The 22,115-nt window shown below is 46.0% G+C and overlaps 1 protein-coding gene across 2 annotated transcripts in view; it reads left to right on the forward strand.

Moving 5' to 3' along the window:
• Positions 1-22,115, forward strand: part of LOC124009402 (glypican-5-like) — a 237,604-nt gene that overhangs the window by 152,426 nt on the left and 63,063 nt on the right. For both annotated transcript variants that reach the window (XM_046321206.1, XM_046321208.1), the window contains one exon: positions 6,009-6,129. In XM_046321206.1, the coding sequence (XP_046177162.1) occupies positions 6,009-6,129 (121 nt within the window). The remainder of the gene's footprint in view (positions 1-6,008; positions 6,130-22,115) is intronic.

Genomic DNA, 22,115 nt, shown 5'->3' on the forward strand with positions numbered 1-22,115 from the left:
ACTTTACAGCAGCACCATCATTAGTGAAATGTGTGTGTGGTGGTAGTGCGTGTGTATGTGAATGTCTTGGCCTGAGGCTATAGCTTAAAGCTTACATGGCTCAGTAGTTGAGAGGTCCAGGGGCAGGGTATGGTCAGAAAGACATCATTAGTGAGTGGCGTGTGTGTGTATGTGTATGTGTATGTGTGTGTGTGTGTGTGTGTGTGTGTGTGTGTGTGTGTGTGTGTGTGTGTGTGTGTGTGTGTGTGTGTGTGTGTGTGTGTGTGTGGGGGTTAGATCAATAAGGCCTTTAGGTCTGTATCCAAATATAGTCTATGATGCAGCACACACACACACACACGCACGCACACACGTACACGCACACACGTACACGCACACACACTCACTGGAGGGAAAAACGCTGAAACACTGAAGGGCACTGAGGTGTTGAAACGGAGGGCTCCTTTAGTGTTGTTTGGGTCTACTTTCTAGTAGATGACGCTTGTCAATTCTTACTGTCACCTTGGCCTTTAGAGCCCACTGAGTTGGCATCAGCTGGCATCCCAGGGGGCACTGTTTACAAGGGCACTGATACACACTCCGACATACTCCATACAAGAGCACAGTATTACACTGGCACTGCCATTGGAGGTTGGACTGTAAGGTACTATGGGGTTTTATATGGGTCGGAAAACACATGCACAGACAACCACACACACACACACACACACACACACACACACACACACACACACACACACACACACACACACACACACACACACACACACACACACACACACACACACACACACACACACACACACACACACACACACACACACACACACACACACCGAGAGAGAAACTTGCATTCATTGCACACACACTTACTCCTCCCAGCCGTCGTCCACTGAGATTGTTTTGATTGCGTGGCAGTTGTTTTGTTGCGTTTAGCCTAATTGAAATAGAGACGTGTGTTAGCTAATCGAGATGGAGAGCTTTAGAGTGTCAAACTTGTATGTGTGTGTGTGTGCGCGTGTTCGTGGTGAAATGCAAGAGGGGTGAATGGGAAAAGAAGGAGGGAGGAAGGGGGAGAGGAGCTAAATCAAATTGTTTGCTCAATTAGATGTGTCAATGGCCTGAACCGTCTGACCTCACAAACATGATCACAAGCCGCCCACGCACGCCCGCAAGCATTACATTTACATTACATTTAAGTCATTTAGCAGACGCTCTTATCCAGAGCGACTTACAAATTGGTGCATTCACCTTATGACATCCAGTGGGACAGTCACTTAACAATAGTGCATCTAAAACTTAGGGGGGGTGGGGTGAGAGGGATTACTTAACCTATCCTAGGTATTCCTTAAAGAGGTGGGGTTTCAGGTGTCTCCGGAAGGTGGTGATTGACTCCGCTGTCCTGGCGTCGTGAGGGAGTTTGTTCCACCATTGGGGGCCAGGGCAGCGAACAGTTTTGACTGGGCTGAGCGGGAGCTGTACTTCCTCAGTGGTAGGGAGGCGAGCAGGCCAGAGGTGGATGAACGCAGTGCCCTTGTTTGGGTGTAGGGCCTGATCAGAGCCTGGAGGTACTGAGGTGCCGTTCCCCTCACAGCTCCGTAGGCAAGCACCATGGTCTTGTAGCGGATGCGAGCTTCAACTGGAAGCCAGTGGAGAGAACGGAGGAGCGGGGTGACGTGAGAGAACTTGGGAAGGTTGAACACCAGACGGGCTGCGGCGTTCTGGATGAGTTGAAGGGGTTTAATGGCACAGGCAGGGAGCCCAGCCAACAGCGAGTTGCAGTAATCCAGACGGGAGATGACAAGTGCCTGGATTAGGACCTGCGCCGCTTCCTGTGTGAGGCAGGGTCGTACTCTGCGGATGTTGTAGAGCATGAACCTACAGGAACGGGCCACCGCCTTGATGTTAGTTGAGAACGACAGGGTGTTGTCCAGGATCACGCCAAGGTTCTTGGCGCTCTGGGAGGAGGACACAATGGAGTTGTCAACCGTGATGGCGAGATCATGGAACGGGCAGTCCTTCCCCGGGAGGAAGAGCAGCTCCGTCTTGCCGAGGTTCAGCTTGAGGTGGTGATCCGTCATCCACACTGATATGTCTGCCAGACATGCAGAGATGCGATTCGCCACCTGGTCATCAGAAGGGGAAAGGAGAAGATTAATTGTGTGTCGTCTGCATAGCAATGATAAGAGAGACCATGTGAGGTTATGACAGAGCCAAGTGACTTGGTGTATAGCGAGAATAGGAGAGGGCCAAGAACAGAGCCCTGGGGGACACCAGTGGTGAGAGCGCGTGGTGAGGAGACAGATTCTCGCCACGCCACCTGGTAGGAGCGACCTGTCAGGTAGGACGCAATCCAAGCGTGGGCCGCGCCGGAGATGCCCAACTCGGAGAGGGTGGAGAGGAGGATCTGATGGTTCACAGTATCGAAGGCAGCCGATAGATCTAGAAGGATGAGAGCAGAGGAGAGAGAGTTAGCTTTAGCAGTGCGGAGCGCCTCCGTGATACAGAGGAGAGCAGTCTCAGTTGAATGACTAGTCTTGAAACCTGACTGATTTGGATCAAGAAGGTCATTCAGAGAGAGATAGCGGGAGAGCTGGCCAAGGACAGCACGTTCAAGAGTTTTGGAGAGAAAAGAAAGAAGGGATACTGGTCTGTAATTGTTGACATCGGAGGGATCGAGTGTAGGTTTTTTCAGAAGGGTGCAACTCTCGCTCTCTTGAAGACGGAAGGGACGTAGCCAACAGTCAGGGATGAGTTGATGAGCGAGGTGAGGTAAGGGAGAAGGTCTCCGGAAATGGTCTGGAGAAGAGAGGAGGGGATAGGGTCAAGCGGGCAGGTTGCACACACACACACACACACACACACACACACACACACACACACACACACACACACACACACACACACACACACACACACACACACACACACACACACACACACACACACACACACACACACAGGGATTTTCTCATACTATTGCCCAATCACGCTCTTACATACATAAAGGCATCTCCCTCTCTTCAATAGTACTGTAATACTCAGTCATAGCCCTAACCCTAACCCAGTCAATAAATACTCAGCTGGCAGATGTTGAGATGAATCTGATGGGCTGGCCATGTAATGTACTGTAGATAAGATAGGACTTTATGTTTTATTATTTTTTTGGTCAATTGAAGATCATTCAAAAAGCCTACAAAAGTTTAAAAACTACAAAGCTGAAGAGCAGTGACTTCCTGGTAACTTTCATAGAGTATTAATGCCCTGACCCAACTCTGCCATATGATATTAATGCCCTGACCCAACTCTGCCATATGATATTAATACCCTGACCCAACTCTGCCATATGATATAAATGCCCTGACCCAACTCTGCCATATGATATTAATACCCTGACCCAACTCTGCCATATGATATTAATACCCTGACCCAACTCTGCCATATGATATTAATACCCTGACCCAACTCTGCCATATGATATTAATACCCTGACCCAACTCTGCCATATGATATTAATACCCTGACCCAACTCTGCCATATGATATTAATGCCCTGACCCAACTCTGCCATATGATATTAATGCCCTGACCCAACTCTGCCATATGATATTAATACCCTGACCCAACTCTGCCATATGATATTAAACCCTGACCCAACTCTGCCATATGATATTAATGCCCTGACCCAACTCTGCCATATGATATTAATGCCCTGACCCAACTCTGCCATATGATATTAATACCCTGACCCAACTCTGCCATATGATATTAATACCCTGACCCAACTCTGCCATATGATATTAATACCCTGACCCAACTCTGCCATATGATATTAATGCCCTGACCCAACTCTGCCATATGATATTCAAGCCCTGAATCCACGCACGCACGCACGCATGCAAACACACACGCTCGCTCGCTCACTCACTCACTCACTCACTCACTCACTCACTCACTCACTCACTCACTCACTCACTCACTCACTCACTCACTCACTCACTCACTCACTCACAGCCAATACTCCCACCCCCTCCCCAGCCAATAATCCCACCCCCTCCCCAGCCAATAATCCCACCCCCTCCCCAGCCAATAATCCCACCCCCTCCCCAGCCAATAATCCCACCCCCTCCCCAGCCAATAATCCCACCCCTCCCCAGCCAATACTCCCACCCCTTCCCAGCCAATAATCCCACCCCCTCCCCAGCCAATACTCCCACCCCATTCCCAGCCAATAGTCCCACCCCCTCCCCAGGCAATACTCCCACCCCCTCCCCAGCCAATACTCTCACCCCCTCCCCAGCCAATACTCCCACCCCTCCCCAGCCAATACTCCCACCCCTCCCCAGCCAATACTCCCACCCCTCCCCAGCCAATACTCCCACCCCTCCCCAGCCAATACTCCCACCCCTCCCCAGCCAATACTCCCACCCCCTCCCCTCCCCAGCCAAGTCATAGCCCAGCCTGACACTCTCTTTACCTTTCAACCCAAGTAAAGGAAGGCATTTGTCTTTTCAATTCATAATTGATGTCAGGGGAAGTGGGGATAAGTCAGACAGGCTTCAAGAGCTGCAGGTACAATTAGAGAGAGAGAGACAGAGGGGGAGGAGAGAGCGATGCAGAGAGAAGTTAGGAGAGGGACACAGAGGGGGAGAGAGGGAGAGCATTAGCAATGCAAACCACTCTGAAGAGAAGAGAGAGGTGGCTCTAGGGGAGGTTTAATATTTCTATTGTGACTCGGTGAAGCGCTACAGACACACCTTATCACGACGTCACTGCTAAAATCACAAACCAGCCATAATCCAGTTCACCTTGATAATAGGCTTTTATTCTGGAGTACATCTTAGGTGAACTCGCCCATACAGTATACACACAACCGGAACCTGAAGAGAAGCACCATTTGATTTGATGCTGGCACATATGGGAGTTTCTCTACCCCCCATAGCCCTGTTAAGTTGTTTTTGGATCGCTCCACCTGCATCCTGCTGAATCGCAGCCACGAGGAGACACACACACGCACGCGCACGCACGCACGCACACACACACACACACACACACACACACACACACACACACACACACACACACACACACACACACACACACACACACACACACACACACACACACACACACACACACACACACACACACACACACACACACACACACTTTCACACACACTCAGCACTTCCAGTATCTCTCCTTGAGTCGTTAAAAGAGCTCAGAACTGCTCATACAGGACAGTACCAGCACCTCTCCTGTAATGTATAGTGATTTAGGATGGGCTTCTCTGAGAAGGCAGGGTTGCTGACAATGTGCTGGACAAACTGTCCTCATCACTTTGAGTGGAGCCAAAGTGCTTTTGTTCTACTTTAGATTTTAAAACAGACTTGAAGGGCTAAGTTGGAGAATGTCATGAATAATATAGCAGAGACATGATAATTTATTCTACAATGTTATGCACTTTGAATGTTTGGGTTTTGATGCATGAGGGTTGGTTGTTTGTAGACATATAATCCTGATTGTAATGTGATGCAATGCCGCTGTTCAACAAGCGAACAATCAATTAAATCCCTCTCTCTCTCTCCCCCTCTCCCACTGCCCCCTCCATCCTCTATCTCTCTCCCTCTCCCACTGCCCCCCATCCTATCTCTTTCTCTCTCTCCCACTGCCCCCTCCATCCTCTCTTTCTCTCTCTCCCTCTCCCACTGCCCCCCATCCTCTCTTTCTCCCCCTCTCCCACTGCCCCCTCCATCCTCTCTCTCTCCCCCTCTCCCACTGCCCCCTCCATCCTCTCTCTCTCCCCCTCTCCCACTGCCCCCTCCATCCCTCTCTCTCTCCCTCCCTCTCCCACTGCCCCCTCAATCCTCTCTCTCTCCCTCTCCCACTGCCCCCTCCATCCTCTCTCTCTCTCTCTCTCTCTCTCTCTCTCTCTCTCTCGCTCTCGCTCTCGCTCTCGCTCTCGCTCCCTCTCCCACTGCCCCCTCCATCCTCTCTCTCTCTCTCCAGTTATACAGGCAGAGTGGTGGGGAACGGTCTCCAGGCCCAGAAGCAGAACCCCGAGGTCAAAGTTCGCAGCCCAAGCCCCGAACTGGCCGAGGTGAAGGAAAGCCTGGAGCGCTTCAACCAGGTAGGCCCTCCCTTCAGCCTCACTCTGTTACCATGGTTACACCAACACACAGGCGCATTACTGCCGAGCTGGCTATAGTCACATACAGCACAAACAGATTTTTGGACCAGGTAAAGGTGAAGTCGGTTGATACTCAAAAGGTTTGCACTCTTATCATTCAGTTCCCATGTGAGACGATGGGAATTAGATTTACACGTGTGGAGGAGCGTGTTTTCGTTGTGTGTTGGGTGTGTTGTACTAGTATGCGTGTAGACTGTACGCTCTCTAAAGGTACCGTGCATAACTAGTCCCCTAGTGATGTCTACAGAACAAACCTTCATTCTGTGGAAGTGGGGTGAGATTATTGTAGGTGGATCCATGTCTCCCAAAACAGTGTTCCATCAATGAGAGCAGAGCAGATTCCTACCGTACTGTAAATCTAACCTCAGGGCAGTTATTGAAGAGGAGCGGAGGAACGTGTGAAACATCATACAGATGCTACAATCTATAGATGAAACTGGAGAAAATGGTTTGGTCCTATTGGATTGGTTCTGGTTATACTGTAGCCCGGATATAGTGCATTCGATTCTGTTATGTGATGATTGAACACACCGTGACATGGCGTCTGAGGCTTGGTATTTTGTTAGCTGACCTCTGGTTTACTGTCTTTCTCTCTTAAACCAACATTGTTTTGGGAGCAAACGATAAATGAGAGAGAGAGAGGGAGAGAGGGAGAGAGGAGAGAGAGAGAGAGAGAGAGAGAGAGAGAGAGAGAGAGAGAGAGAGAGAGAGAGAGAGAGAGAGAGAGAGAGAGAGCCAGACATCGGGCGAGAGCGACACTCAAGAGAGCAAAAGGTCAGTAGTGAGTGACGGCCAGGCGGAGATGACACAGCGCAGCTTCCAAGTGACACTGTTGTTATGTAGATGAGGATTAGGTCCTGAAAAGGCCTCGGCATAAAGGACCCATTACCCAGGGGACCCTAGGGGCCATTTGAGGGGACAAACGGGACAGATTCTGTTGCGCTGCTGCCCGCCAGGCCTTTTGTGGCCCCGCATTCGATACCCTCAGATAGTACACACACTGCCTATCTCTCTCCTTTTGTCTCTCTCTCCCTCGCTCACGTTGTCCCCGCCTTTCTCCTCCTCCTTCTATCACTGTCCCTCTCTCTCTCTCTCTCTCTCTCTCTCTCTCTCTCTCTCTCTCTCTCTCTCTCTCTCTCTCTCTTCGTCTGTTTTATGACCATCTCTCTTTTCTCTCACTCTCTGTGCCTCTCTGTCACTCTCTCTCTCTGTCTCTCTCAATTCAATTTCAATTGAAGATGCTTTGGGAAACATGTGTTTAAATTGCCAAAGGAAGTAAAATAGATAATGAAACAAAGTGAAATAAACAATAAAAAAAATAACAAAACATTACACTCACAAAAGTTCCAAAATAAAGACATTTCAAATGTCATATTATGTCTATATACAGTGTTGTAATGATGTGCAAATAGTTCAAGTACAAAAGGGAAAATAAATCAACATAAATATGGGTTGTATTTACAATGGTGTTTGATCTTCACTGGTTGCCTTTTTATGGTGGAAAAAGGTCACAAATGTTGCTGCTTTGATGGCACAGTGTGGTATTTCATCCAATAGATATGGAAGTTTATCCAACTTGGATTTGTTTTCGAATTGTTTGTGGGTCTGTGTAATCTGAGGGAAATACGTGTCTCTAATATGGTCATACATTTGGCAGGAGGTTAGGAAGTGCAGCTCAGTTTCCACCTAATTTTGTGGGCAGTGTGCACATAGCCTGTCTTCTTTCTCAATAGCAAGGCCATGCTCACTGAGTCTGTACCTACTGTAGTCACGGATTTCCTTCATTTTGGGTCAGTCACAGTGGTCAGGTATTCTGCCACTGTGAACTCTCTGTTCAGGGCCAAATAGCATTCTAGTTTGGTCAGGTTTTTTGTAAATTCTTTCCAATATGTCAATATAATTATCTTTTTTTTTTCTCATGATTTGGTTGAGTGTAATTTTGTTGCTGTCATGGGGCCGTGTGGGGTGTGTTTGTGTTTGTCAACAGAGCCCCAGGACCAGCTTGCTTAGGGGACTCTTCTCCAGGTTCATCTCTCTGTAGGTGATGGCTTTGTTATGGAAGGTTTGGGAATTGCTTCCTTTTAGGTGGTTGTAGAATTTAACGTCTCTTTTCTTGATTTTGATAATTAGCGGGTATCAGCCTAATTCTGCTCTGCATGCATTATTTAGTGTTTTACATTGTCTATGTTTTTGTGTGATCTAGGGCAACAGTCTCTAGATGGAATTTGTATTTGTGGTCCTGGCCACCAGACCTTTTTTGTCTTACTGAGATTTACTGTCAGGGCCCAGGTCTGACAAAATCTGTGCAGAAGATCTAGGCGCTGCTGTAGGCCCTCCTTGGTTGGTGACAGAAGCACCAGATCATCAGCAAACAGTAGACATTTGACTTCAGATTCTAGTACGGTGAGGTTGGGTGCTGCAGACTGTTCTAGTGCCCGCGCCAATTCGTTGATATATATGTTGAAGAGGGGCTTAAGCTGCATCCCTGTTTCACCCCACAGCCCTGTGGAAAGAAATGTGTGTGTTTTGTCAATTTTAACCACACACTTGTTGTTTGTGTATATGGATTTTATAATGTCGTATGTTTTCCCCCAACACCACTTTCCATCAGTTTGTATAGCAGGCTGACCCTCGTGCCAAATTGAGTCGAAAGCTTTTTCTGAAACCAAAAAAGCATGTACGAGTCTGCGGTTAATGATAATCAGAGGATCTTCCCAAGGTTGTTGTTGACGCATATCCCCTGGTAGTTATTGGGGTCAAATTTGTCTCCACTTTTGTGAATTAGGGGAATCAGTCCTTGTGTCCAAATAGCTGAGGATGATGTTAAAGAGTTTAAGGATAGCCAATTGGAATTTGTTGTCTGTATATTTTATTATTTCATTTAGGATACCATCAACCCCACAGGCCTTTTTGGGTTGGAGGGTTTGTATTTTGTCCTGTAGTTCATTCAATGTAATTGGACAATCCAGTGTGTTCTGGTCTTTAATAGTTGTTTCTAAGATTTGTATTTGATCATGTATATGTATTTGCTTTTTGTTCTTTGTTATAGAGCCAAAAAGGCTGGAGAAGTGGATTATCCATACATCTCCATTTTGAATTGATAACTCTTTGTGTTGTTGTTGTTTGTTTAGAGTATTTGGTTGGATTTCTGTAATTCTGTATTGTTTTAGTGATTCACCATAGTGAAAGAGTAGACTCAGGTTTTCTGGGTCTCTATGTTTTTGATTGGACAGGTTTCCCAATTTCTTTTAGGTTTTTGCATTGTTCATCAAACCATTTTGGCGGCAGGGTAGCCTAGTGGTTAGAGCATTGGACTAGTAACCGGAAGGTTGCAAGTTCAAACCCCCGAGCTGACAAGGTACAAATCTGTCGTTCTGCCCCTGAACAGGTAGTTAACCCACTGTTCCTTGAACATCATTGAAAATGAGAATTTGTTCTTAACTGACTTGCCTAGATAAATAAAGGTAAAATAAGAAAATTGTAATTGTTGTTAATTTTCTTAGGTTGTCTGCTTGACATTTTTTAGAATTTATAGGGAAGCTGAGAGGTCAGATATACTGTTTAGGTTTTCTACTGCCAAGTTTACACCTTCATTATTGCAGTGAAACCTTTTGTCCAGGAAATTGTCTAGAAGGGCTTGAATTTGTTTGTGCCTAATTGTTTTTTGGTAGATTTCTACACTAACTATAGCATTTCTTTATATTATTCAGTTCCTTTGGCGTTGATGCCTCATGATTCCTGTTGCTCTGCTCACCGCCTGGGCAAATGTCCTGCTGTCATGTTGAGGTCTTTGCCGCAGGGGCAGGGGGGCATGTGAATGGCAGAAGGGGCATATGTCTGATATGGGGTGGGCTATATAGGATGTGGCCAGGGCTTGCTTGGGGTGGTCTTAGCTGGTTGGGGTGTGGCTGGTGATGCTGTGATCTAGGTGTAGGTCCTCTTGGCATGGGTTCTCTCAGTGCATGTCTTTCAGAAGGGGGTCTTACAGATCTGGGAGTTTGTCTCCCTGGTCTGGCTGGGGTGTCTGTTGCTCCTGTGTGAGGTGCTTAGGCTACGGTTGAGGGTGACGTCCTTCAGGGTCCTGTCAAAAGTTGGGATAAATGCCTTGTAGAGGTGGACCTGGCATAAAGGCTGTTCAAGTCCAGGGTAGAGTGGTGAGCCAGGTAGACATGAGGTTTTGAGGCACCGTCTCGCAAAATCCTTGCATTCACCTGCTGCGTGGTGTCAGGGTGAAAGTATTTTCGTGAACGACAATCCTCGTCTGCAGGACAGTTTGAAGAGGTGTGATCAGACTCACTCAGGATGGGTGAGTCATCACAGAGAGATCTTTTCCTGCAGTGCTCTCTCTTTGATCCCGTAAAAGTCCTGCTGGAACAGCATGAAGAGGCCCTGCAAGAGGCCCTGCACCATTACTGTCCCAGACCTGTACACGTTGACAGAGGTTGTTTCACTTTCCTCAATGTTTAGTATTCTGAGTTTCCACCCTGGGCAAATACCCTCTCTCTTGACATAGGGTTAGTGTGCTCTTATAGCACCGTGGGGATGGTCTGTTCCCGGCTTTGTAGCAGTCAGCAAATAGTGTCTATGGATTGTCCTTGAGGAGATTTTTTTTGTACTTATTCCGTGCGGTGTTATTGTATTATAATGACCTCTGGACAGGGATAGCCATTGGGGCTTCAAAGTCCTCTGAATTTGGGTTTTCACACATCTGACTTCACACTTCAGTGCTAATTACATTTACATTTAGGTCATTTAGCAGACGCTCTTATCCAGAGCGACTTACAAATTGAAGGTGACGCCAGGTCTGTTCGGTCCTAGCAGCTTGGTCGCTTAGTATACTTATTTACTTAGCTTTATATAACAAAATGGCCCAGAGATTAATGTCTTTTCACTTTTTGGCTTCAGAAGTAGCTTCAGACTGGATATTACTCACTCAGATGTGTGTTTCTTCTGCTGGTTTTGGTTTGTTAGAAGCAATGCATTCTGGGGTGGCGAGAGGTCATTGCCATGGCAGCCCATGATGGAGCCACGATGCTGTTGACATTTAAAGAGATTAAAGAAATTCTTCCTTGATTCTCCAAGTGTGTGTGTGAGAGAGAGAGAGAGAGAGAGAGAGAGAGAGAGAGAGAGAGAGAGAGAGAGAGAGAGAGAGAGAGAGAGAGACAGAGACAGAGACAGAGACAGAGACAGAGACAGAGACAGAGAGTGATATGCACGCTGCCCACAAAACGAGGTGGAAACTGAGCTGCATAAATACAACCCATATTTATGTTTATTTATTTTCCCTTTTGTACTTTAACTATTTACACATTGTTACAACACTGTATATAGCCATAATATGACATTTGAAATGTCTTCATTCTTTTGGAACTTTTGTGAGTGTAATGTTCACTGTTCATTTGTATTGTTTATTTCACTTTTGTTTATTATCTATTTCACTTGCTTTGGCAATGTAAACTAACGTTTCCCATGCCAATAAATCCCCTTTAAATTGAAATTGAATTGAGAGGGAAAGACTGAGAAAGAGAGAGAGAGATGCATAGAGCACACAAGAGAGAGACAAGAGAGAGAGAGAGAGAGAGAGAGAGAGAGAGAGAGAGAGAGAACAATGGGCTGGGCTTCAGTGTTTACTCCAGATAAGAGCACAGGCAGGGTCACCCTGTTTAATCTGCCCAGTGGCAAACTGTTTAATCTGCCCAGTGGCACCCTGTTTAATCTGCCCAGTGGCAAACTGTTTAATCTGCCCAGTGGCAAACTGTTTAATCTGCCCAGTGGCAAACTGTTTAATCTGCCCAGTGGCAAACTGTTTAATCTGCCCAGTGTCACCCTGTTTAATCTGCCCAGTGTCACCCTGTTTAATCTGCCCAGTGGCAAACTGTTTAATCTGCCCAGTGGCAAACTGTTTAATCTGCCCAGTGGCACCCTGTTTAATCTGCCCAGTGGCAAACTGTTTAATCTGCCCAGTGGCAAACTGTTTAATCTGCCCAGTGGCAAACTGTTTAATCTGCCCAGTGTCACCCTGTTTAATCTGCCCAGTGTCAAACTGTTTAATCTGCCCAGTGTCACCCTGTTTAATCTGCCCAGTGGCAAACTGTTTAATCTGCCCAGTGTCACCCTGTTTAATCTGCCCAGTGGCAAACTGTTTAATCTGCCCAGTGTCACCCTGTTTAATCTGCCCAGTGTCACCCTGTTTAATCTGCCCAGTGGCAAACTGTTTAATCTGCCCAGTGTCACCCTGTTTAATCTGCCCAGTGGCAAACTGTTTAATCTGCCCAGTGGCAAACTGTTTAATCTGCCCAGTGGCAAACTGTTTAATCTGCCCAGCCACTTTGGCATGGATAAAAACTGTTTAATCTGCCCAGTGGCAAACTGTTTAATCTGCCCAGTGGCAAACTGTTTAATGTAAGTAATTATCATAAGGCAACCAGTGGCAAACTGTTTAATCTGCCCAGTGGCAAACTGTTTAGCCCACTGAGTTGGCATCAGTGGCATCCCAACTGTTTAATCTGCACTGATAGCCACTTTCCATACAAGAGCACAGATTACACTGGCACTGCCATTGGATAAAGGTACTATGGGGTTTTATAGGAAAACACATGCACAGACACAACACACACACACACACACACACACACACACACACACACACACACACACACACACACACACACACACACACACACACACACACACACACACACACACACACACACACACACACACACACACACACACACACACACACACACACACACACACACAGAGACTTTTACAAGCCTGTCCGTATCTGAGATGTGTAAGTAATTATCATAAGGCAACCTGTAGGGCTGTGTATGTTGCTAAGAGGATTGTACAGAGTGGTGCTGTGAAGTGACAGTGTATGGAACCTCCAGACCTCCACATGACATTCTCCTATTAGAGCCCACTGAGTTGGCATCAGCTGGCATCCCAGGGGGCACTGTTTACACCCAGGGCACTGATACACACTCCGACATACTCCATACAAGAGCACAGTATTACACTGGCACTGCCATTGGAGGTTGGACTGTAAGGTACTATGGGGTTTTATATGGGTCGGAAAACACATGCACAGACAACCACACACACACACACACACACACACACACACACACACACACACACACACACACACACACACACACACACACACACACACACACACACACACACACACACACACACACACACACACACACACACACACACACACACACACACACACACTATTACACACACTCTGTCATTCACATTCTCTTCACTTTCTCAGAGGAGCGTCCGCAGAGGCAAGCATTGAGCCTTCTAATCCTCTGACCCCACATAAAAAGGTCCATTAAATGCCTCGCCCATTCCAGCCCTCCTTTCTCTCTCTCTCTGAGGATCATCCCCCTTTCCCTTCTCTCTCTCTCTCTCTGAAGATCACCTCCCTCTCTCTCCCTTTCCTCTCCCCTCCACTCAGTAAATCCAGCTAATGTCTCTGGAAGCAGCTCTGAGAGGGTTCCGATTGCAGGCCACCAGCCCAGCTGTTTTTGGGTGGAGATGCATTCACACTGCTCTATATATCTCCATATAGCAGCATTACCATGTCAATGTGTCTCCCTATAGCAGCATTACCATGTCAATGTGTCTCCCTATAGCAGCATTACCATGTCAATGTGTCTCCCTATAGCAGCATTACCAGCATGTGTCTCCCTATTGCAGCATTACCATGTCAATGTGTCTCCCTATAGCAGCATGACCATGTCAATGTGTCTCCCTATAGCAGCATTACCATGTCAATGTGTCTCCCTATAGCAGCATCACCATGTCAATGTGTCTCCCTATAGCAGCATTACCATGTCAATGTGTCTCCCTATAGCAGCATTACCATGTCAATGTGTCTCCCTATAGCAGCATTACCATGTCAATGTGTCTCCCTATAGCAGCATTACCATGTCAATGTGTCTCCCTATGACAGCATTACCATGTCAATGTGTCTCCCTCCCTGCCTGTCGTCAGTGCACTTCATTGGGAAGTGGAACACATTACCATCAATGTGTCTCCCTATGACACATTACCATGTCGTGTGTGAGCAAACATAACAAATGCGCAAACGAACAAACGAACACACACACAGACACAGTTTGGTGATTAGCGAGGTTGATGAAAGCAGTGCTTAGTGAGATGGACTGGGAACAGAGGATGGGATAGGTCTGTGTATCGACTCCAAGGCTCTGACAAGAGAGGGAGAGGTCTGTTAGCTATATGAATGATTAATAGACTACTGGCCTGGTCTATTGTCTGTTGGGTCTCCTCAAAATTGGATCTACTGTCTATTGACTTATGGCTCATTCACTTCTTAGCTTCTAGGTCCACAATATATAGCACACATTTAAGTACAGAGAGCAAATATCTATTTATCAATCAGTCAGTTTATCAGGGTAACTAAACTGAAAGTTACATATAGCAGTTCTGATTGGAGTATGGTGCTTGCAATACCACCATCGTTTTGGGTTGTAGTTCTGTACGACAGACATACTGAATACTGCATATAGGCTAAACATTGTTAACCCTGCGGTAGGTCACCCTGACTGAACAAAACCCACCGTAAATGATCGTATTGTTATTAAACATTATATGATAGTAAACCCCAAATGCCTTGAGGCCCGAGATGTGACAAGTAGACTGCAGCGTTATTTGAGCTGGCAGCCAGTCGAAGGGAGGGACAGGCTCTTTCCACTTGATGATTGAGCTAGCCTTTACAGTAGAACTAGTGCTTCTGAAACACTGCAGCCCCGCAGTGGATCATATGAAACATTCACTGGCACCGGGAGTTCAAAGGTCTCCGAGAAATATCTGCATCTGTGATGTACTGTCCCAGTGGGTTATTGGAGACACACAACAACAGACAACGTGTCGCTCTCAGTTTCTAACCAGCGTGGACGTGTTTGTGTGTTTTCATAAACATCCGTGGAAGCATATTAGAGTCCTCCTTCTTTTCTTTCTGTTATTGGTCTGTTCCAACACCTGAACCAGTGGCATGTGCCAATAGTTTATTTTATTTTCAGAAAGTTAATATTCTGTTGCTCAGAGCAGCAGCAGGTAGGCAGTGTGTATTGAAGCCAAGAGAGGCTTGTGTGGGTTTTGGGATCATGAATAGGCAAATAGCAGTGAGGGTGTCAAGCACTACGAATACACTTGTTTATGTCTGATTTTAGAATTGTTCAAATCTCAGTTGTACACTGAACAAAAATATAAATGCAACAATTTAAACGATTTTACTGAGTTACAGTTCATATAAGGAAATCAGTCAATTGAAATAATTAATTAGGCCCTAATCTATGGATTTCACATGACTGGACAGGGGCTCAGCCACGGGTGGGCCTGGGAGGGCATAGGTCCACCCAATTGGGAGCCAGGCCAGCCGATTAGGAATGAGTTTTTTCTCCACAAAAGGGCTTTATTACAGACAGAAATACTCCTCAGTTTCATCAGCTGTACGGGTGACTGGTCTCAGAACATCCCGCAGGTGAAGAAGCCGGATGTGTAGGTCCTGGGGCTGGCGTGGTTACTGGTGAGGCCGGTTGAACGTACTACATTGCTGCAGTCAACATGCCGATTGCACGCTCCTCAAATCTTGAGACATCTGTGTGAGAGAGCGAGAAAAGGGAATACCTAGTCAGTTGTGCAACTGAATGCATTTAACTGAAATGTGTCTTCCGCATTTAACCCAACCCCTCTGAAAAAGTGCCATTGTGTTGTGTGACAAAACATTTTAGAATGGCCTTTTAATGTTGTTCAGCACAAGGTGCACCTGTGTAATGATCATGCTGTTTAATCAGTTTCTTGATATGCCACACCTGTCAGGTGGATGGATTATCAACCAATTTGTTCACAACATTTGAGAGAAATAAGGTTTTGTGCATCTGGAACATTTCTGGGATCTTTTATTTCAACTCATGAAACACAGGACCAACACTTTACATGTTGCGTTTATATTTTAGTTCAGTATATAAGCGGTTTTCTCTAGTGTGAGTTGGAGAGAGGGATAGATACACACTAACACTCACCCAGCCAGGGTTCAAACCAAGGTCACCTTTGCAAGTCTTCAGGTGTCAGGCAAGCTTACTCATCATGCGAGCAACGTTCACACACACAAACTCAAGCCTCGTTAAAAGGCGTAGAGATAAAAGCAGAGAGCCAGCTCCTCTTCATATTCCCAGCCTGGCACTAGGGTCTGAATAGAAGACACCCAGAGGGGTGACCATAAACCCCCTGTCCCTTCATCACCCCCCCCCCCCCCCCCCAGTGACCGCCCGGCAGTATTCCATGTCAGGGGCCCCTTGGAATCCCGGCCCCAGGGAATACCATCTCTCTGTTTGAAGTCCGGCCTGAAATCTAGAGCCTGCTGCAGACAGCAGCAGAGAGCAGTGCATGTATTATTAACAGGGATACACTTCGGGATTTTGACAAGGCCCTTTATCTGCTAGCAGATACCGATAGCATGCTAGCAGATGCCCAGTCATTGTGCTAACACTAGTTAGCATTGGCTCGCAAAACCAGCTCAAACTTCCTTCATACTGGACACAGAGACATACAAATGGTATCCACAAGTTCAATGCCAAAATCCCGAAGTATCCCTTTGGCTAAACCCCAATGTGGGCCTCATACTACCATGGCTACCTAAATCATCCACAGCTTCCTTCTATCCTCTGGGGTCCTATGTATCCAACGTCTCAGAGTAGCAGTGCAGATTTAGGATCAGTTCAGCCTTTTTAGATAACAATGAATAAGAACTTGGACAGGGGGGAACTTATGGCTTGATATACCGCCCCTGCTCCAAGTCTTTTTACTGTAGCAGTGTTAAATTGTCCCTGGTGGCCCCCTGGCCATATTCGAGTGTATTACATAGCATTAACCCACTGAGCCAACATTAAATCTAATTACACACACACCCACGCCCACACATGCATGGAAAATATGATTCTGTTGGCCGTCTCTCTTTGGTCAGGCTTCCACACACACACACACACACACACACACACACACACACACACACACACACACACACACACACACACACACACACACACACACACACACACACACACACACACACACACACACACACACACACACACACACACACACACACACACACACACACACACACACACACACACTTTTTTTTATATCATGGAGACAGTGGCGTCAGGGCAATAGAATCTGTCCCTGAGAAAATGGAGAGGATGTGAGAATAGATGAGGGAAGAGAGGAAGCCAGGGAAGGAAAGGACTTCTGCAGACTTTCTTAGGGATTATTATTGTCACTTTTTATCCTTCTGTCCTTCTACCCTTTCTTCCACTTGTTTCCTTGGCAGGCCAAACCGGGCCATTCCCTGCTCCTGCTGAGGAGATGGTGCTGAAGTTATCAGGGCGGTCTTGTCATACACTCACACACACAGCCTGTAATAAAAGTCAGTATTCGATGTCCTTCCTTTTTTCAGGATGCTGAGAGGTGACTTGGAAACCGGCCACTAGGGGCAACAGTGAGTGCTGTTACCTTCAAGTAGGTTTCAGTTTTTCTAGTGCGTTGTGGACGGAGATGGCGGATGGGCTAAGCATCTGTCTCTGCCTGTATGTGTGTGTGTGGTTAGATTTCATCCAGCGATAGAAAGTTGTTTTTGAGATTTTTGTTTGAAGCCTTTCCCAAACCTTAACCCTAAACTTAAATTCGGACTTAATGCCTAAACTTAACCTTAAACACTTTGAAATTTAACGTTTGCAGCGACTTTGACAATTGGATGTTTGAAAAACATGGATGAAAATGTAATTCTGATGTGAGACTGTGAGAGCTACAGTTGAAGTCGGATGTTTACATACTCCTTAGCCAAATACATTTAAACTCAATTTTTCACAATTCCTGACATTTAATCCGAGTAAGAATTCCCTGTTTTAGGTCAGTTAGATCACCACTTTATTTTAAGACTGTGAAATGTCAGAATAATAGTAGAAAGAATGATTTATTTCAGCTTTTCTTTCTTTCATCACATTCCCAGTGGGTCAGAAATGTACATACACTCAATTACTATTTGGTAGCATTCCCTTTAAATTGTTTAATTTGGGTCAACCATTTTGGGTAGCCTTCCACAAGCTTCCCACAATAAGTTGGGTGAGTTTTGGCCCGTTCCTCCTGACAGAGCTGGTGTAACTGAGTCAGGTTTGTAGCCCTCCTTGCTCGCACATGCTTTTTCAGTTCTGCCCACAAATGTTCTATAGGATTGAGGTCAGGGCTTTATGATGGCCACTCCAATACCTTGACTTTGTTGCCACAACTTTGGATGTATGCTTGTGGTCATTGTCCATTTGAAAGACCCATTTGCGACCAAGCTTTAACATCCTGACTGACGTCTTGAAATGTTGCTTCAATATATTCACATCATTTTTCATCCTTATGAAGCCATCTATTTTGTGAAGTGCACCAGTCCCTCCTGCAGCAAAGCACCCCCACAACATGATGCTGCCACCCCCGTGCTTCACGGTTGGGATGGTGCTCTTCGGCTTGCACACCTCCCCCTTTTCCTCCAAACATAACGATGGTCATTATGGCCAAACAGTTCTAGTTTTGTTTCATCAGACCAGAGGTAATTTTTCCAAAAAGTATGATCTTTGTCCCGATGTGCATTTGCAAACTGTAATCTGGCTTTTTTATGGTGGTTTTGGAGCAGTGGCTTCTTCCTTGCTGAGCTGCCTTTCAGGTTATGTCGATATAGGACTCATTTTACTATGGATATAGATACATTTGTACCTGTTTCCTCCAGCATCTGCACAAGGTCCTTCGCTGTTGTTCTGGGATTGATTTGCACTTTTCGCACCAAAGTACGTTCATCTCTAGGAGACAGAACGCGTCTCCTTCCTGAGTGGTATGACGGCTGCGTGGTCCCATGGTGTTTACACTTGCATACTATTGTCTGTACAGATGAACGTGGTACATTCAGGCATTTGGAAATTGCTCCCAGGATGAACCAGACTTGTGGAGGTCTACAATCTTTTTTTCTGAGGTCTTGGCTGATTTCTTTTAATTTTCCCATGATGTCAAGCAAAGAGGCACTGAGTTTGAAGCTCGGCCTTGAAATACATCCACAGGTACACCTCCACTGGACTCAAATTATGTCAATTAGCCTATCAGAAGCTTCTAAAGCCATGACATAATTTTCTGGAATTGTCGAAGCTGTTTAAAGGCTTGGTGTATGTAAACTTCTGACCAACTGGAATTGTGATACAGTGAAATAATCTGTCTGTAAACAATTGTTGGAAAAAAGATTTATGTCATGCACAAAGTAGATGTTCTAAGCGACTTGCCAGAACTATAGTTTGTAAACAAGAAATGTGTGGAGTGGTTGAAAAATGAGTTCAATTGTCACCAACCGTAAGTATATGTAAACTTCAGACTTCAACTGTAGTTGTACACACACACACACACACACACACACACACACACACACACACACACACACACACACACACACACACACACACACACACACACACACACACACACACACACACACACACACACACACACACACACACACACACACACACACACACACACACACACACACACACACACACACACACACACACACACTTTATGTGGGAAGTTCAGATCACTCACACCCTGTTGAAATACCAGTCATGACTTTAGGATTTCTGTAGAAATCCCTGACTCCCTGCTCTGCCATTGTCCCTGTGATGTGGGGTGGGAAACCCCTCCCTCTGCTGTTCTCTACCCTCACTGTGTGAAGTAGGGCCTGCCTTGCCTTGCTACCCGCTGAGCCTGGTCACAATATCAATATTCTCTGCCCGTTTCTCATAAAAAACTGGAATGTGTGTCTTTAGCCCCCTGCTGGGGTGCTTTAGAGTGATTTACACACACACACACACACACACACACACACACACACACACACACACACACACACACACACACACACACACACACACACACACACACACACACACACACACACACACACACACACACACACACACACACACACACACACATCGAGTCAGCATCTTTCTCTGTCAGTCCCCTCCTCTCACCATGTAAACTCTTCTTAAGAAGGGGATTGGTAACTCCTGACAACGCCGTCTTCAGTCTGAATAGGATAAAACACACACACACACACACACACGTACATTTCTCCGGAGCTGCCTGTTCATCTCAGACTAAAGAATGTTTTTGAAGAAAAGAGAGATGGAGTGGGGGGGGGTGGGGAGTGGAGAGTGAATGAGAATATATTGCATATTTGTGAGGAGTTAGGGCTAAATTGAAAGCCCTTATGAGTCTAAATACCTGATTTGTCCTCGGATGCCAGGGTATTTCTACTGGGGGGGGGGGGGGGCAGACTGACATGTTTTTTGTTTCCACTCTTCTACCCTCTCTCACCCCCTTTGGGCCCTTTTCTGTTCTCCTCTCCTCCTTTTCTTCTCCTCTTCTCCTTATCTCTCTCTCTCCTCTCCTCCTTTTCTTCTCCTCTTCTCCTTATCTCTCTCTCTCTCCTCTCCTCCTTTTCTTCTCCTCTTCTCCTTATCTCTCTCTCTCCTCTCCTCCTTTTCTTCTCCTCTTCTCCTTATCTCTCTCTCTCCTCTCCTCCTTTTCTTCTCTTCTCCTTATCTCTCTCTCTCTTCTCCTCCTTTTCTTCTCCTCTTCTCCTTACCTCTCTCTCTCCTCTCCTCCTTTTCTTCTCCTCTTCTCCTTATCTCTCTTCTCCTCCTTTTCTTCTCCTCTTCTCCTTATCTCTCTCTCTCCTCTTCTCCTTTTCTTCTCCTCTTCTCCTTATCTCTCTCTCTCCTCTTCTCCTTTTCTTCTCCTCTTCTCCTTATCTCTCTCTCTCTCCTCTCCTCCTTTTCTTCTCCTCTTCTCCTTATCTCTCTCTCTCCTCTTCTCCTTTTCTTCTCCTCTTCTCCTTATCTCTCTCTCTCCTCTTCTCCTTTTCTTCTCCTCTTCTCCTTATCTCTCTCTCTCCTCTTCTCCTTTTCTTCTCCTCTTCTCCTTATCTCTCTCTCTCTCCTCTCTTCCCACCATTCTCTTTCCCTCCTGTGTTGGTCGCCATGGTAGCCATGGTGGAGTGCAGAGCAACAGGTCAGGCAACTTTTACAGCATATGAAAGTGATTATGTCCACTCTGCCATGTCATAGACTGGCAGAGATACATACAATGGCTGTCTAAGACTGGCACAATTAGTAAGTATATTAGGTATTTCCTAGCAACATTTAGAAGATGCATTATGATGCATTACAAGATCAAGACATTTTTCAACAAAAATGACAATCATTACAATAACCTTTCCCATTTGTATGACAATTAATCATTCCACCAAATCCCATAATCGTCACAGCCCGAGCTGTCTCAATAGTCTAAAAAGGCTTCGTATCCTTCAGCTTGTGAATAATATGGGATTAAATCTTCCCACTGGGCAAAAACTGATTGAATCAACGTTGTTTCTACGTCATCTCATAGATTTGCAAATAGTCATCAACGTAAGGGCTTTTAATCTTTTAACCTAAATGCAAAGACATTTTGTTGATTTCACATTGAATTCACATCAGTTGACAACTCAACCAAATGTAATTCAAAGCTAGATGTTGAACGGACGTCTGTGCCCAGTGGGTTGTCTTGCACTGATAGTAAAGAGCAGTGGGTTGTCTTGCACTGATAGTTAAGAGCAGTGGGTTGTCTTGCACTGATAGTTAAGAGCAGTGGGTTGTCTTGCACTGATAGTTAAGAGCAGTGGGTTGTCTTGCACTGATAGTTAAGAGCAGTGGGTTGTCTTGCACTGATAGTTAAGAGCAGTGGGTTGGCTTGCACTGATAGTTAAGAGCAGTGGGTTGTCTTGCACTGATAGTTAAGAGCAGTGGGTT

Source organism: Oncorhynchus gorbuscha, linkage group LG22 (assembly GCF_021184085.1).
Source record: "Oncorhynchus gorbuscha isolate QuinsamMale2020 ecotype Even-year linkage group LG22, OgorEven_v1.0, whole genome shotgun sequence".
NCBI lineage: Eukaryota > Metazoa > Chordata > Actinopteri > Salmoniformes > Salmonidae > Oncorhynchus > Oncorhynchus gorbuscha.